The sequence below is a fragment of the Sorex araneus genome, chromosome 1 (assembly GCF_027595985.1).
Source record: "Sorex araneus isolate mSorAra2 chromosome 1, mSorAra2.pri, whole genome shotgun sequence".
NCBI lineage: Eukaryota > Metazoa > Chordata > Mammalia > Eulipotyphla > Soricidae > Sorex > Sorex araneus.
Window position 1 is genome coordinate 55619173 of NC_073302.1, and position 12654 is coordinate 55631826.

Genomic DNA, 12654 nt, shown 5'->3' on the forward strand with positions numbered 1-12654 from the left:
TACAATCAGTAGTGGGTGAAGAACAATGACAAAGGTTTCCTTCACAGATGAGGGTAGTGTGGTAGGCTCCCTTTCATCAGAACAGAATGCACAAGTATCTTTGAGCAACATTTAATTTATATATCAGAATATAGTCTCTTGGGTTAGAAGTTAATGAGAATTGAATTAATTCTGAAAACAGTAAAAAACATAAGCTTAAGGACACTGTTTACAAATTCTTTAAGGATAAAACTATATTATTCCACGTAGATTTTAACTATACTCAGCCATTTATAATAGGGCCTGGGTGTAGATTTTGAATTCCATATTACATTGAGTTGAATTCGAGCATTTGTAGTCTATCTAACTTTAACAAACACTCTTTTCCTCAATTACTAAATCTACAAATTAAATATAATTATGCCCCAAATAGGTTTAGTATGGAACTTTAAATAATGAGATGCATGCCCTCTGCTCAGAGTCTGATAGACAAAAAAAGCTATAAAGCATTAACCACTATAATTATATGTTTATAATTATAGCTCAGTTTATATAACTTCTATAATAATGAGCGAAAAGGAAAGAGAGATTCTCCCTGGCTTATACTTTCATATTACTTATCTTTATTTCTTATTGTGTCCCAACTGGGAAGACTTTCAATTATAAGCATCACCACATTTTAAAACAATTACAGAACCGTTTATTCTCCCTAATTTTTTTTTAAAAATAGACTAATGTATTACATTTTAGATAAAAATACATGCCTAAGAAGTTTAAAAATTGGGGTATGGTGCCGCCAGCTGGTCAACCTGTACCTGCAGGGCAAGTGCATCAGCAGCCTGATATCACCCAAATTGCCACAGTGCCTTTGGCCAGACCCCAACAACTTGGGGCCAAGTTTACCAAGAAAACGGCCAAAAGTTCGCTATGTGTGAGCCACACCCACAAACCACCTCTGGCTCAGCTATACAAGCTCATTTACTGGCCATATTTCAGAGACCAATAAAATCTCGAAAGAGGTCAGAAGCCGCAGTTAGGGCCATTGGCATGGCACCCTATGGGTAAGCAGGTACTTCCTGCAGGGCATAGGCCAATAGTTTATTTCTCTGGAAAAGATGTAAACAAGTGCCAAGGTCAAGAGAAACACAAAGGAATCTCTGAACCGAGCAGGTCACCGCAGAGATGCTTCCAGATTTTAAGCCAGGCCAACTTAATCGGGGTGCCTCAGATGGGGATAGGCATCATCCCTCTACCTGCTCCCTAGGTGCTCCGCTCCCCCCACCACCCCCATGGATGCCAACTTTCAGAACCCAATGAGAAGTGCAGGTATACGGGTTCTGTGAGACAAACTCCAGGCCTCAAAGGATAGGAGATGGGCTGGTCCCTCTCATCCCCCTGTCCCCTGTGAGACTCTGGAGGTCACATCCACAAACTGCCTCCAGCTGCTACTTAAGTTCCTTAATGGCCACCATCCAAAAACACACAAAAGAATCTCCAAACTGAGCAGCTCGCTGCAGAGGTGCCTCTAATTTTAAGCCAGGCCAACTACACCCGGGTGCCTCAGACAGGGGCAGGGGTCGTCTCTCCACCTACCTACTAAAAACCCCTACGATTGCCAACTTTTAGAACCCAATGAGAAGTGCTGATAGGTGGGTTCAGTGACGACAAACCCCAGGCCTCAAGGGATAAGGGATGGGCAGATCTCTCTCATCTCTGCCGTCTCCATGGGATGCTGGAGATCATCCCCACAAACTGTCTCCAGCTGGTACTTAATCTCCTTAACAGCCATAATCCAGAGACACACAAAAGAATCTCTGAACCAAACCAAACAGCAGCTCGCTGCAGATTTCTCCACACCATAATTATCTAAAATTTTAGAATTCCAGGAGCACGCAGTCATTCTCGCTGCATCAACATCTTATGCTATTCATAACAAGCAATACAAAGGAGAGTATAGGGGAGATTGTCTGCTATAGAGACAGAGGGGGGTGGGATGGTGGGGGATGCTGCGGACAATGGTGATAGAGATGTGCACTGGTGGAGGGTTGAGTGTCCAATCATTGTATTACTGAAACTCAAACAGTGAAGTTTTGTAACTGTATCTCATGGAGATTCACTAAAAATAAATAAATAAATAAATAAATAAATAATGTGGAGTTCATGCCCAATTCAATCAGCTTAAACAATGACTGAATAAATAGCACGACTCCTACATTTTAAAAAAAAAGAGAGAAGTTTAAAAGTATATTTAAAGTTCTGGTAAACATCTATGACTTTTAAATTGCATTATATAAAGTGGGATGTCATTGTACACAACCTAAAAATTAGCAATTTAATATTTACTGATAATTGCTCAGGTGGTAATCTCATCTATTCAAACTTCATTATCCCTTGAGCATTTTAAGTATTTAATAATTTAAACAAGTCTATGTTTACATACAAACTAATTTTATTTATTTTTTATTTTTTTATTAAGAGTAAATTATATAGCATTAAAGTTAGTAGCATTTTCCTAAAAGGAACTGTTACCTGAGTGTTGTATGTATGTATAAGGTACATAATCAACATTATCTAATAAAAACGAATAAAGTATGAATTTACAACAAATATAAATTTGTTGTAGCTGTATTTACAATAGGGCTGGAGCAATAGCACAACGTAGGGCATTCACCTTTCATGAGGCCGAAGACCCGGAGTTCGATTCCTCCGCCCCTCTCGGAGAGCCCAGCAAGCTACCGAGAGTATCAAGCCCGTGCAGCAGAGCCTGGCAAGCTACCCGTGCGTATTGAATATGCCAAAAACAGTAACAATAAGTCTCTCAATGAGAGATGTTACTGGTGCCCACTCGAGCAAATCGATGAGCAAGGGATGACAGTGACATATTTACAATAATAAAAATCTTAGAAGCATATATGATCAGCACTAGAAGGAGAAAATGTTTAAATAAACGATCTTTTTTAAAAATTATCGCATACTATAAAAAAGTAAATCTGAAGATGGTAGTGTTATGTTATAATGCATTAACTATGTTCTTTTGGGACCATGTAGAGCTGTGCTAAGGGATTACTCCTGACTCTGTGCTCAAGGATCACTCTTGGCAAGAGATGGAGGGACCATGTGGAGTGGCAGGGATCAAATCTGGGTTAAGTGCATACAAAGCAAGCTTTGTGTCCACTGTCTTATCTATCCAGACTCTAAATGCATTTTATTTTTATTATTTATTTATTTATTTTGCTTTTTCGGTCACACCCGGCAATGCATAGGTGTCACTCCTGGCTTTGCACTAAGGAATTACCCCTGGAGGTGCCCAGGGGACCATATGGGATGCTGGGAATCAAATCCGAGTTGACCACGTGCTAGGCAAACGCCCTACCCACTGTGCTATTGCTCCAGCCCCTCTAAATGCATTTTAAAAAGTTGAAAGGAAGTGTTAAAATACCTATAACAGTGGCCTCTGAAAGCCGGAATTACAAAATATATTTCTGTGCTTTTATAAATAGCTATTTACATATCAAATATCAAAACTATCAAATAGAAATTACTTGTTATGTCTACTAACTGCAGAGAAAAGGTATAAAGTTATAAATGAATAATTATGAAGAACTTTTTAATTGAATTAGTATATTAATGAAAGCTCTATACAAATACAAAAGCCTGAATCAAAATGAAAATACTACATTAAGAATGACATTAAAGCTGCATCCATATCCTCCAGTCATACCAAATGGAGAAGGGAACACCAAATAAAATGTGATTGGAGATCCCTCATGGTAAGGGAAATGCATGCTGAAAGTGGACTAGTGATGAACATAATGGCCACTCAATACCCCTATTGCAGACCACAAAACCCAAAAGGAGAGAGAACAAATTGGAATGCCTTGCCACAGAGGCGGGTTGGGGTTGGGGGGATGGGACTGGGGGGTGGGAGGGATACTGGGTTCATTGGTGGTGGAGAATGGACACTGGTGGAGGGATGGGCTCTCGAACACTGCATAAGGGAAAAACAAGCACAAAATGTATGAATCTGTAACTGTACCCTCACTGTGACTCACTAAATAAAAATAACAATAATAAAAAATAATAATTGCATCTATTATAGAGATGTAAAAAAGAAAGAATGACATTAAAAATACTGCATTAAAAATACTACATTAGGGCTGGTGTGACCCAAAAAGCAAATATATATATATATATACACATATATACATATATACATATATATATACATATATATATATTACATTAAAAATACTACATTAAGAATTAAGTTTCAAAAATAGTAGAAATAAGTACCAGTAGGTTGGTTGGCTCCATGGCTTGGAAGCTGGTCTCACATGCTGGGGAAAAAGGCAGTTCTGATAGAGAAGGGAACACCAAGTAAAATGTGGTTGGAGATCCCTCCCGGGAAGGGAGATGCGTGCTGAAAGTAGACTAGAGACTGAACACAATGGCCACTCAATACCCCTATTACAAACCACAACACCCAATTGGAGAGAGAGATCAAAAGGGAATACCCTGCTACAGAGGCAGCGTGGGGTGGGGGGGAGATGGGATTGGGGTGGGGGAAGGATACTGGGTTTATTGGTGATGGAGAATGGGCACTGGTGAAGGGATGTGTTTGTAAACATTGTATGAGGGAAAAACAAGTTTTAAAATGTGTGAATCTGTATCTGTACCCTCATGGTGATTCGCTAATTAAAGAATAAAATAAATTTTAAAAAAATGAATTAAGTTTCAGAATGAGGACCACTTAAATTTCAGTGGTATTCCTCCCCAACTGCTTGAAGAAAGCTTTAAGGAAATATGTAAAAGGAAAAGGGAATTTTAAATGGAGAAAAGAGAACAAAATATAGGTTAAACACAAAGAAAAGTAAACTAGTTATTTAAATAAGAAAATCTCAGACTGTTTTTTATCTACCTTCATACTATTTATAAACACAGCATATGCCTATCACATTTTTCATAATCTATAAAGATTTTAGAAAAGATACTTATACTCCTAGGGGAAACCTATGTGAGATTTCAAAAAGTATCCCTGAGCAAAGTTCAGGTTATGGTAAATTCTCCACGTAGTAGTATATAAAAATTACTTCTCAAAATTTAGCAAAGGCACTGACTAGGGAATTTATGACTTGAACTAAATTTCCTATAGTGGACTTATGTATGATAAGCTAATTTTTGTTTGATATTTTCTAATCTTCTTAAAATAAACACCACTGATATAACTTCACCAAGAAGAGTTTTTTTTTTCTTTTAAATCTGTCTTGTTTCTTATTGCTAGTCTAGGTAGCACTCCAGCTACTTTCCTATATTCCCCTCTATTGTTGAAACTACAATATACATATTCAGACTCTTACTAAATCTGTTATCAAATATTAATGTCATGAAGTTAAAAGGGGCAATATAATAGGATGTCTTTTAAGATAAGTTGGGAAGAATTTTGAAACAGCAAAAACAAGTGCTAAAATCTTAGCACTGAAGAACACCTGGCAAAGAAACAACATTGGTGTGGTTGAAGCCAACAGACTAAGGTGAAGAGGAGACATGGATGAGAGAAGTTATGCAGCTCCATATAAAGTGAGTTATTTAGGTTATAGGGATACTTAAATTTTTACTTAAAGTGAGAAAGGAAATCAATGGAGGTGTCTGTAGAATAATTAACTTAATTTAACCTGCTAGGATTTATCATGAGTATATTTGAATATGCACTGAGAAAAAACTCACAATAATTACTATAATTATTTACATAATATGTTATGGTGGTTTTGGGAAAAGGTACACAATTAGGGTGCTGGAAAGTAGAACTGGGAACGTACATTCAAGAATACGCGAACAGCTTATGAAGTTTAAGAAACAAACCTAAGTTAAGAAACAGTGTGCTCCCGAGGACATTAGAGACAAGGGCCAGAAAGACTGATCACGATGGAAACCTGCCTCATGAGGGTAGTGGGAGGGCAGCTGAGATAGTTGGACAGAATGCTCGGGATGGGAGATGTGTGCTGAAAGTAGATAAAGGAACAAATGTGATAGCCTCTCAGTATCTGTATTGCAAACTATAATGCCCAAAAGTAGAGAGAAAGTAAGAAGGAAATTGTCTGCCACAGAGGCAGGGGGTGGGATAAGGTGTAGGTGGTGGGAGGGATACTGGGGACATTAGTGGTGAAAAAAAAATGTGCACTGGTGGAGAGATGGCTGTTCAATCATTTTACAACTGAAACTAAATCATGAAAGCTTTGTAACTGTATCTCATGGGGACTGGATTAAAAACATGGAGAAAAAAAAGAAACAGTGTGTTGGCTATAAAAGTTTCTCAACTTTTAATGGCTCTGATACTTTTCAAACTTGTTTCCTTCCTGTGGCCTCTCTCACCTACTATTGACCCCCTAGTCTCATGCTCTGCCTCCCACTTACATGATTATCACCTCTGACATCATTGAAACACCTTGGGGTCCTCGAGGGGTCATATGGCCCCCAGCTGAGAAACACTAGTGTATATAATTGAAAAAACCCTTTAGAGTTCATGGAAGAGATCCATAAACAGACAAGCAAATTTTGAATCAAAGTATTTTGTAAGAATAGGTAATCAGATAATATCACCTAGGGTATGAGTTTAAAGAGTTGTTTTTGTTGTTGTTGTTTTTTTCAATATATCCTATTGAAGCCTAGGATATTTTAACATCTAGCAGTCAGGAAGAAGAGGAAAACCGAAAAACATAGAAAACATCTTGAAACTGAAAGAAAATAAAAACTACACAATTAGGGTAAATTGAAAATTTAAGAAAAATAAAAGGTACTTCAAAGGATTAACGAGTCATCAACTATGACAAATGGTGCTGGTGCAAGGGGTAATATGAGAACTGCATTAAATAGAGCAATATGAGAATTACAAGTATCACTGTATTACTGTCATCCCGTTGTTCTTCAATTTACTCGAGCAAGCACCAGTAATATCTCCATTACACTCAGTCCTGAGATTTTAGCAGCCTCTCCTCACTCAGTTTTCCCAACGATTGAAGGCTCTTTCAGGTTCGAGAATTACAAGTATTGGAAAAATTTTAATGGACTTACTGGAGAAAAAAAAAAGTGGTTTTGAATTAGTTTAAAAGAAAATGAGGGGGGTGCTGGGGTGATAGCACAGCAGGTAGGGCGTCTGCCTTGCACTCGGCCGACCCGGGTTCGATCCCCAGCATCCCACATGGTCCCCCAAGCATCGCCAGGAGTTATTCCTGAGTACAGAACCAGGAGATAACCCCTGTGCATTGTCGAGTGTGACCCAAAAAGAAAAAAAGAGAGAGAATGGGGAAAAAAAAAGCTTTAAGAAGAGTACATATAATTATTGCAAAGAATATTACTGGAAAAGGATGAGGTAAAGGTAGTGAAAGAAAAAGAATATGGTGGAATCAATACAAGGTTTTGCTTGCTTGATTTGTTCTTCTACCAGACCAGAAACATGGTAGAATGCTTGAGGTTAGGATTGATACAGTTGGGGAAATGGATCCTACAGAAGAACTAAGGGGGCAATTTTTCTTTATAATATATTATCAGTAAATGTTTGATCTGTACATTTATTTCCTGAACTATATGCCCATGGTTATATAAAAATTTCTCAAGCAAAAGAGGTTGCAAGTGCAAAGAATTTCAGAAGCTCTGTACTAGATGAGGTGAGCACAGGTGCTACCTCGACACTTGGGAATTCCAAAACTGAAGGGAAACAAAGGAACACAGAATATGGGAGAAAGAAAGACAAAAAGCACTGCTCCAAAGCATTACTTTTAAAATATGTTAAAAGTTAACTTCATAGCTTCTATTTGTATCAATTAAAGACATTTGGTTTTTATGATACATTTTTAGATGACTAAGTTCAAAAAGGTAAAAAAAGGAATTCCCCAAATTTTAGAGATAAGAGGAATAAACGAATAAAAGATATTCTAAGTTTTAAATGCTTCTTCAAAGATTAAGATTCATTAATCTCAAGAAGCTGACTGAGTTTGTATAACTTTAAATTATGTGTATTTATTTATGTATATAGAGATTTATTAAATTAACAATAAATAAGATTCAAAAATGTTATTGGGGCTTTATCGGACTCTCAGGTAATGGTCAGGAGGCCAAGAGTCTCTCCCAGCTATTCTCCAGAATCTGGCTAGCCACAAAATGTGATGCCTGAGTATACACTTACTGCCACTGGTCCTGTGATGCAGGACTCTAACCAGGCCACCAGGAGCATGCTGCGGCTTCCAAGACTACAGTCAGGAAAACTCAAGGGCCTCCCGAGCTGTACTTGGCAATGTTCAGGGGACCATGCAATGCCTAAGATCAGAGAGGGGTCAACCACATGCAAAGGAAGAAACTTAACCTATCTCTTCAGTCCAAATTTACTCTTTAATTACTAGTTAATTTTAGTTGTTGTCTTCTTTGGGGGGAGGTGTGGGAAGTGACAAATACTAACACAAAATGGGTGTAGTCATTACTTAAAGGAAACAAATGAAATAGAGAAAATTATTAGAAAATATTCTTCCTGAATATCTCATCAGCATACCTGTTAGTATTTCTGCAGTTATGCCAATAAAATAACACACAAATTCTATAATAAAATAATTCCGTAGGCCATAAACTAAAACCACATTTGTTGAACTTGCTCTCGTAACAGAATACTATGTATTCCATTATCCAAATTCCTTCTGGTTTGGGGATTACACTGCTAGTATAATTCATAATAGAATTTAAAATTCCAGCAAATAAACACAATATCCTATAGAATAGAGTTGTATGTGTATTTCAAATGTTTTTGTTTTAACCACTTACAAAACTCACTTACGTTAAATATTACCACATTGAGTAATCTAATGATCCAATGGTTTTAATTTGGAGGACCCATATGTAAAATGGAATAAAAAAATGTTGACATTTGAAAAAATGAGTTTTATATATTTTATGTTCATACAGGTAAGTTCATTTTAGTGAAAAACATAAAGGCATACTTTTTGATATGATATACTTTCAGCAGTGTGAACATCTTCTTGATTCTTCAGTACTTTTTGTGTGTCCATATTCAGAACCTGAAGCTGCTGGATCAGCTCTGCCTGCTGAGCTGTATGCGCACTGTTCTGTTTGTAAAGATTCTGTAGCTCCTGCAATTCCTTCCTATGCAAAGCAATAAACAGAGAAGCATGAATAGAGTCCATCTCAATTAAATTGTGTTCATCTAAGGTTATATATCAGATTCCAAACTTTTCACCTATTTGCTTTTATTGAATGTGAACATATTAATAAAATAACTAGCATATAAAGTTTTTAACATTTACTGCATAAACCTATTGATAGAACTATGGCTTTCTTTTTATTTTAATTTTATTGAATCACCGTGAGATAGTTACAAGCTTTCATGTTAGGGTTACAATCACGCAATGATCAAACACCCATCCCTCCACGCGTGCACATTTTCCACCACCAATATCCCCGGTATAGCCCCCCTTTCCCACCCTCCCCCTTCCTCCATGGCAGACAATATTCCCCATACTCTCTCTCTACTTTGGGGCATTATGGCTTGCACCACAGATACTGAGAGGTCATCATGTTTGGTTCATTATCTACTTTTGGCACGCATCTCCCATCTCGACAAATTCCTCCAGCCATCATTTTCTTAGTGATCCCTTCTCTATCCCATCTGCCTTCTCCCCTCCACTTATGAAGCAGTCTTCCAGCTATGGAGCAATCCTCCTGGCCCTTGTATCTTTAAGAATGAAATAGCACTGCCCATGCAAGTAGACACAAACATAAACAAATGGGACTACATCAAACTAAGAAGCTTCTGAACATCAAAAGAAACAGAGACCAAAATACAGAAAGAGCCCCAGAATGGGAAAGAATATTTACGCAATACCCATATGATAAGGCAACTATGGCTTTCAAAGGCAAATATTTACCAACTTTCTTTTATGGTTTAATGCTAATAAGAACCCCATTCATCAAGTCACCTTTTATTTTAAATTGTCACTTAAGTACTGACAATAGTCAGTCAAAAAAATGTCATCAGACAAGTTTTATATTGTACAGAACTTTGAATGCTTTAAAGAATTCCAAAATATAAATTAAAATTTCAAGCTAAATTCCTTAAAAGTCACTGCCTTAAAGCACTAGTATGTACCCTCCAGAGACTGAGCTAGAATTCTGAATTCTTTAATCCAATTTTAAGGATAAGATAAAATTTAAAAAGCCAAAGAGAAAGCAATACATGTTAGATCCACTTCTTCCAACACAACCAAGGCTAACTCTGTGAGAAGGAAAATTAACAGATGATAACGATAAGTGATACTAAGGCCTCTGGGATAAATACACCCAAATTCCTATGGTAAGTAACCCATTATGACACAAATCACATAAAAGTGAAAAATATTTTATATATTAAAGTAGAAAAGACAAATATATAGACATTGCAGAAATATACTTTATATTTTGTATTTCAAGACTAATTTTTTTTCTAATTAGGACAGAATTTTGAGGCACACCCTGAAGTGCTCAGGGCTTACTTCTGGCTCTGTGCTCAGGGATAACTGCTGGTACTGCTCAGGGGATCACATGCACTTCGGAGATCAAACAAGGGTCAGCTGTGAACAAGGCAAGTGCCTTAACCCCTATATTATCTCTCCAATTATTTACATTCTTTAAAAAATAATTTATTTGAGGCACCATGCTTTACAATATTGTTAGTGACAAGTTTCACACATACAAAATCCAACACCACACCCTATACTAAAGTGTGCCTAAAAACTACTATTTTTTGGTGGGGGAGAGAATGACAGGATTTTTCACCCATTTTGTTTGAACACCATAATTTTCAATGTTGTTCATGATGGCTTGTTACAGACACTAAATATTCAAACACCAATCCTACCATCACTTTCATCTTCCCTCACAACTGCCTCCATTTTCCCAACCATTCTCCAAGCCTGCCCCCTAAAGACTACTTTTTAATGAATCTTTTCCTTTACTGATAACATCAAATTGGTGATTTAGTCAAATAAAACAGATCTTAAAAGCAAGAACAAAAGAGAGAGATAGAGAGCAGCTGGATTATCACCATTGATATGGACGAAATGAGGTCTGCTGTAAAAGAGTTTTAGATTATCACTATCCAAATACAGTATCCACTCCTGAATACACATATAGTTATGCACATACCATTTGTCTTAGTCCTTTTGGTCTACTATAAAAAAATATTTTAGTTTAGGTAGTTTAGCAACAATAAAAACTTACCTCTCATAGCTATGGAACCAGGAAATGAATGTCAGTATGGTTCATAAGAACCTTCTTTCAGTTTTAGAATTCTTATTGCATTCTCACATGGCAGAAGTACTAGAGAATTATGTGAAGTCTCTTTTATAAACCCTTATTACTCACATTTGTAAGGGCCCTATACTCATGATAAAAACACTATCCAAATTCTCCACCTCCTAATGCCATTATATTGGGAATAAGACTTTAATATAAGAACAGAACAATCTTTCTGTAACTATTTTTTAAAAAAAGATATCAGAAAAAGAGTCAAAAAACAGAGAAGAAGAATGAAGATAATCTATGATAGACAATGCCTTCTGAAAATATAACACTCACAGGAAAAGGAAATAAAGAGACCCACAGAAATGATTCCTTCTGAGTACTGCCATTTTTCAAGAACAACATTTGGCAAAGACAATGAATGAAACTAAGCAATAGAGAATAAAAGTCAATCACAATATAATTAAAACATACATAAGTCAGGATACCTAAATAAATGATGCATTTTCAAAGGAGACATAATGAAAATAAAGCATCAACTTGAATTTTAATGCAACATAAAACACAAATTAATTTATGTCTACTCCAATACTAAAAGATTTGCTATTTGCAAAGGAGAAAGCCAGATCATTTTTGGCTTACATTTAAGGATTATGTGGAGCTATGTCTGTATACATATATGCATGTGCATGTATGAATATATGTATATTTTGACTATTTGTAAACATTTAGAATTTATGTTTTTTTAAAACCATCACAACAATGAACATTGTTAGTGAGAGTCCCTCTTGGGTATCCACAATGATACTGGGCATGCTCACAAAGGGTTCCAAATGTCTGGACTTAAACAACTGTAGGATGACATTACTTTGTCCTCTCCCCCCTTGCCACAAGTAGCTTGTCCCGGTTTTCCCCTGAGTTTAGGCTTACCCCAATCTCACCCATCAAGGTGTTCCCGAATCTCTCCCATCCCTTTGTTTAGCTATAATCACTTCTCTATGCACTCTTCCCCAAAACAGTTAATCCGCGGCTTTCCCTTAATCTGACTCTGCTAATTTGTAAGGTTAGACCTTCCTAGGATACTGAATTTATATTATATAAGTTAATATTGCCTTTCTCCTCTTCTTGTGCCTTTTGAATAATTTACTTTAAAGCAATGTCCTTTTTGTATGGACACGGAAGACAATATTATGTTTTTGTAACTTGGGGCTTACTTGGCTTCCAATATTATTCCCTCCCGGGCATCTGCTTTCTCCACTTAAGCCTCAGTTGCCCTCAGTTCCTAGCACCCCAAAAGCAGGGTTCCGACGAGGGACGGGACGGATCCAGGGCAAGCGGTGAGTTATGTGCTACCCTGGCATCGAGATGGGCCTGGCCAAAGTGCCTAATTCTTAACTA

The 12654-nt window shown here is 37.0% G+C and overlaps 1 protein-coding gene across 5 annotated transcripts in view; it reads right to left on the reverse strand.

Annotated features, from left to right (window-relative positions):
• Nucleotides 1–12654, reverse strand: part of CNTLN (centlein) — a 277959-nt gene that overhangs the window by 158958 nt on the left and 106347 nt on the right. For all 5 annotated transcript variants that reach the window (XM_055123768.1, XM_004600347.2, XM_055123767.1 and 2 more), the window contains exon 7: nt 8961–9123. In XM_055123768.1, the coding sequence (XP_054979743.1) occupies nt 8961–9123 (163 nt within the window). The remainder of the gene's footprint in view (nt 1–8960; nt 9124–12654) is intronic.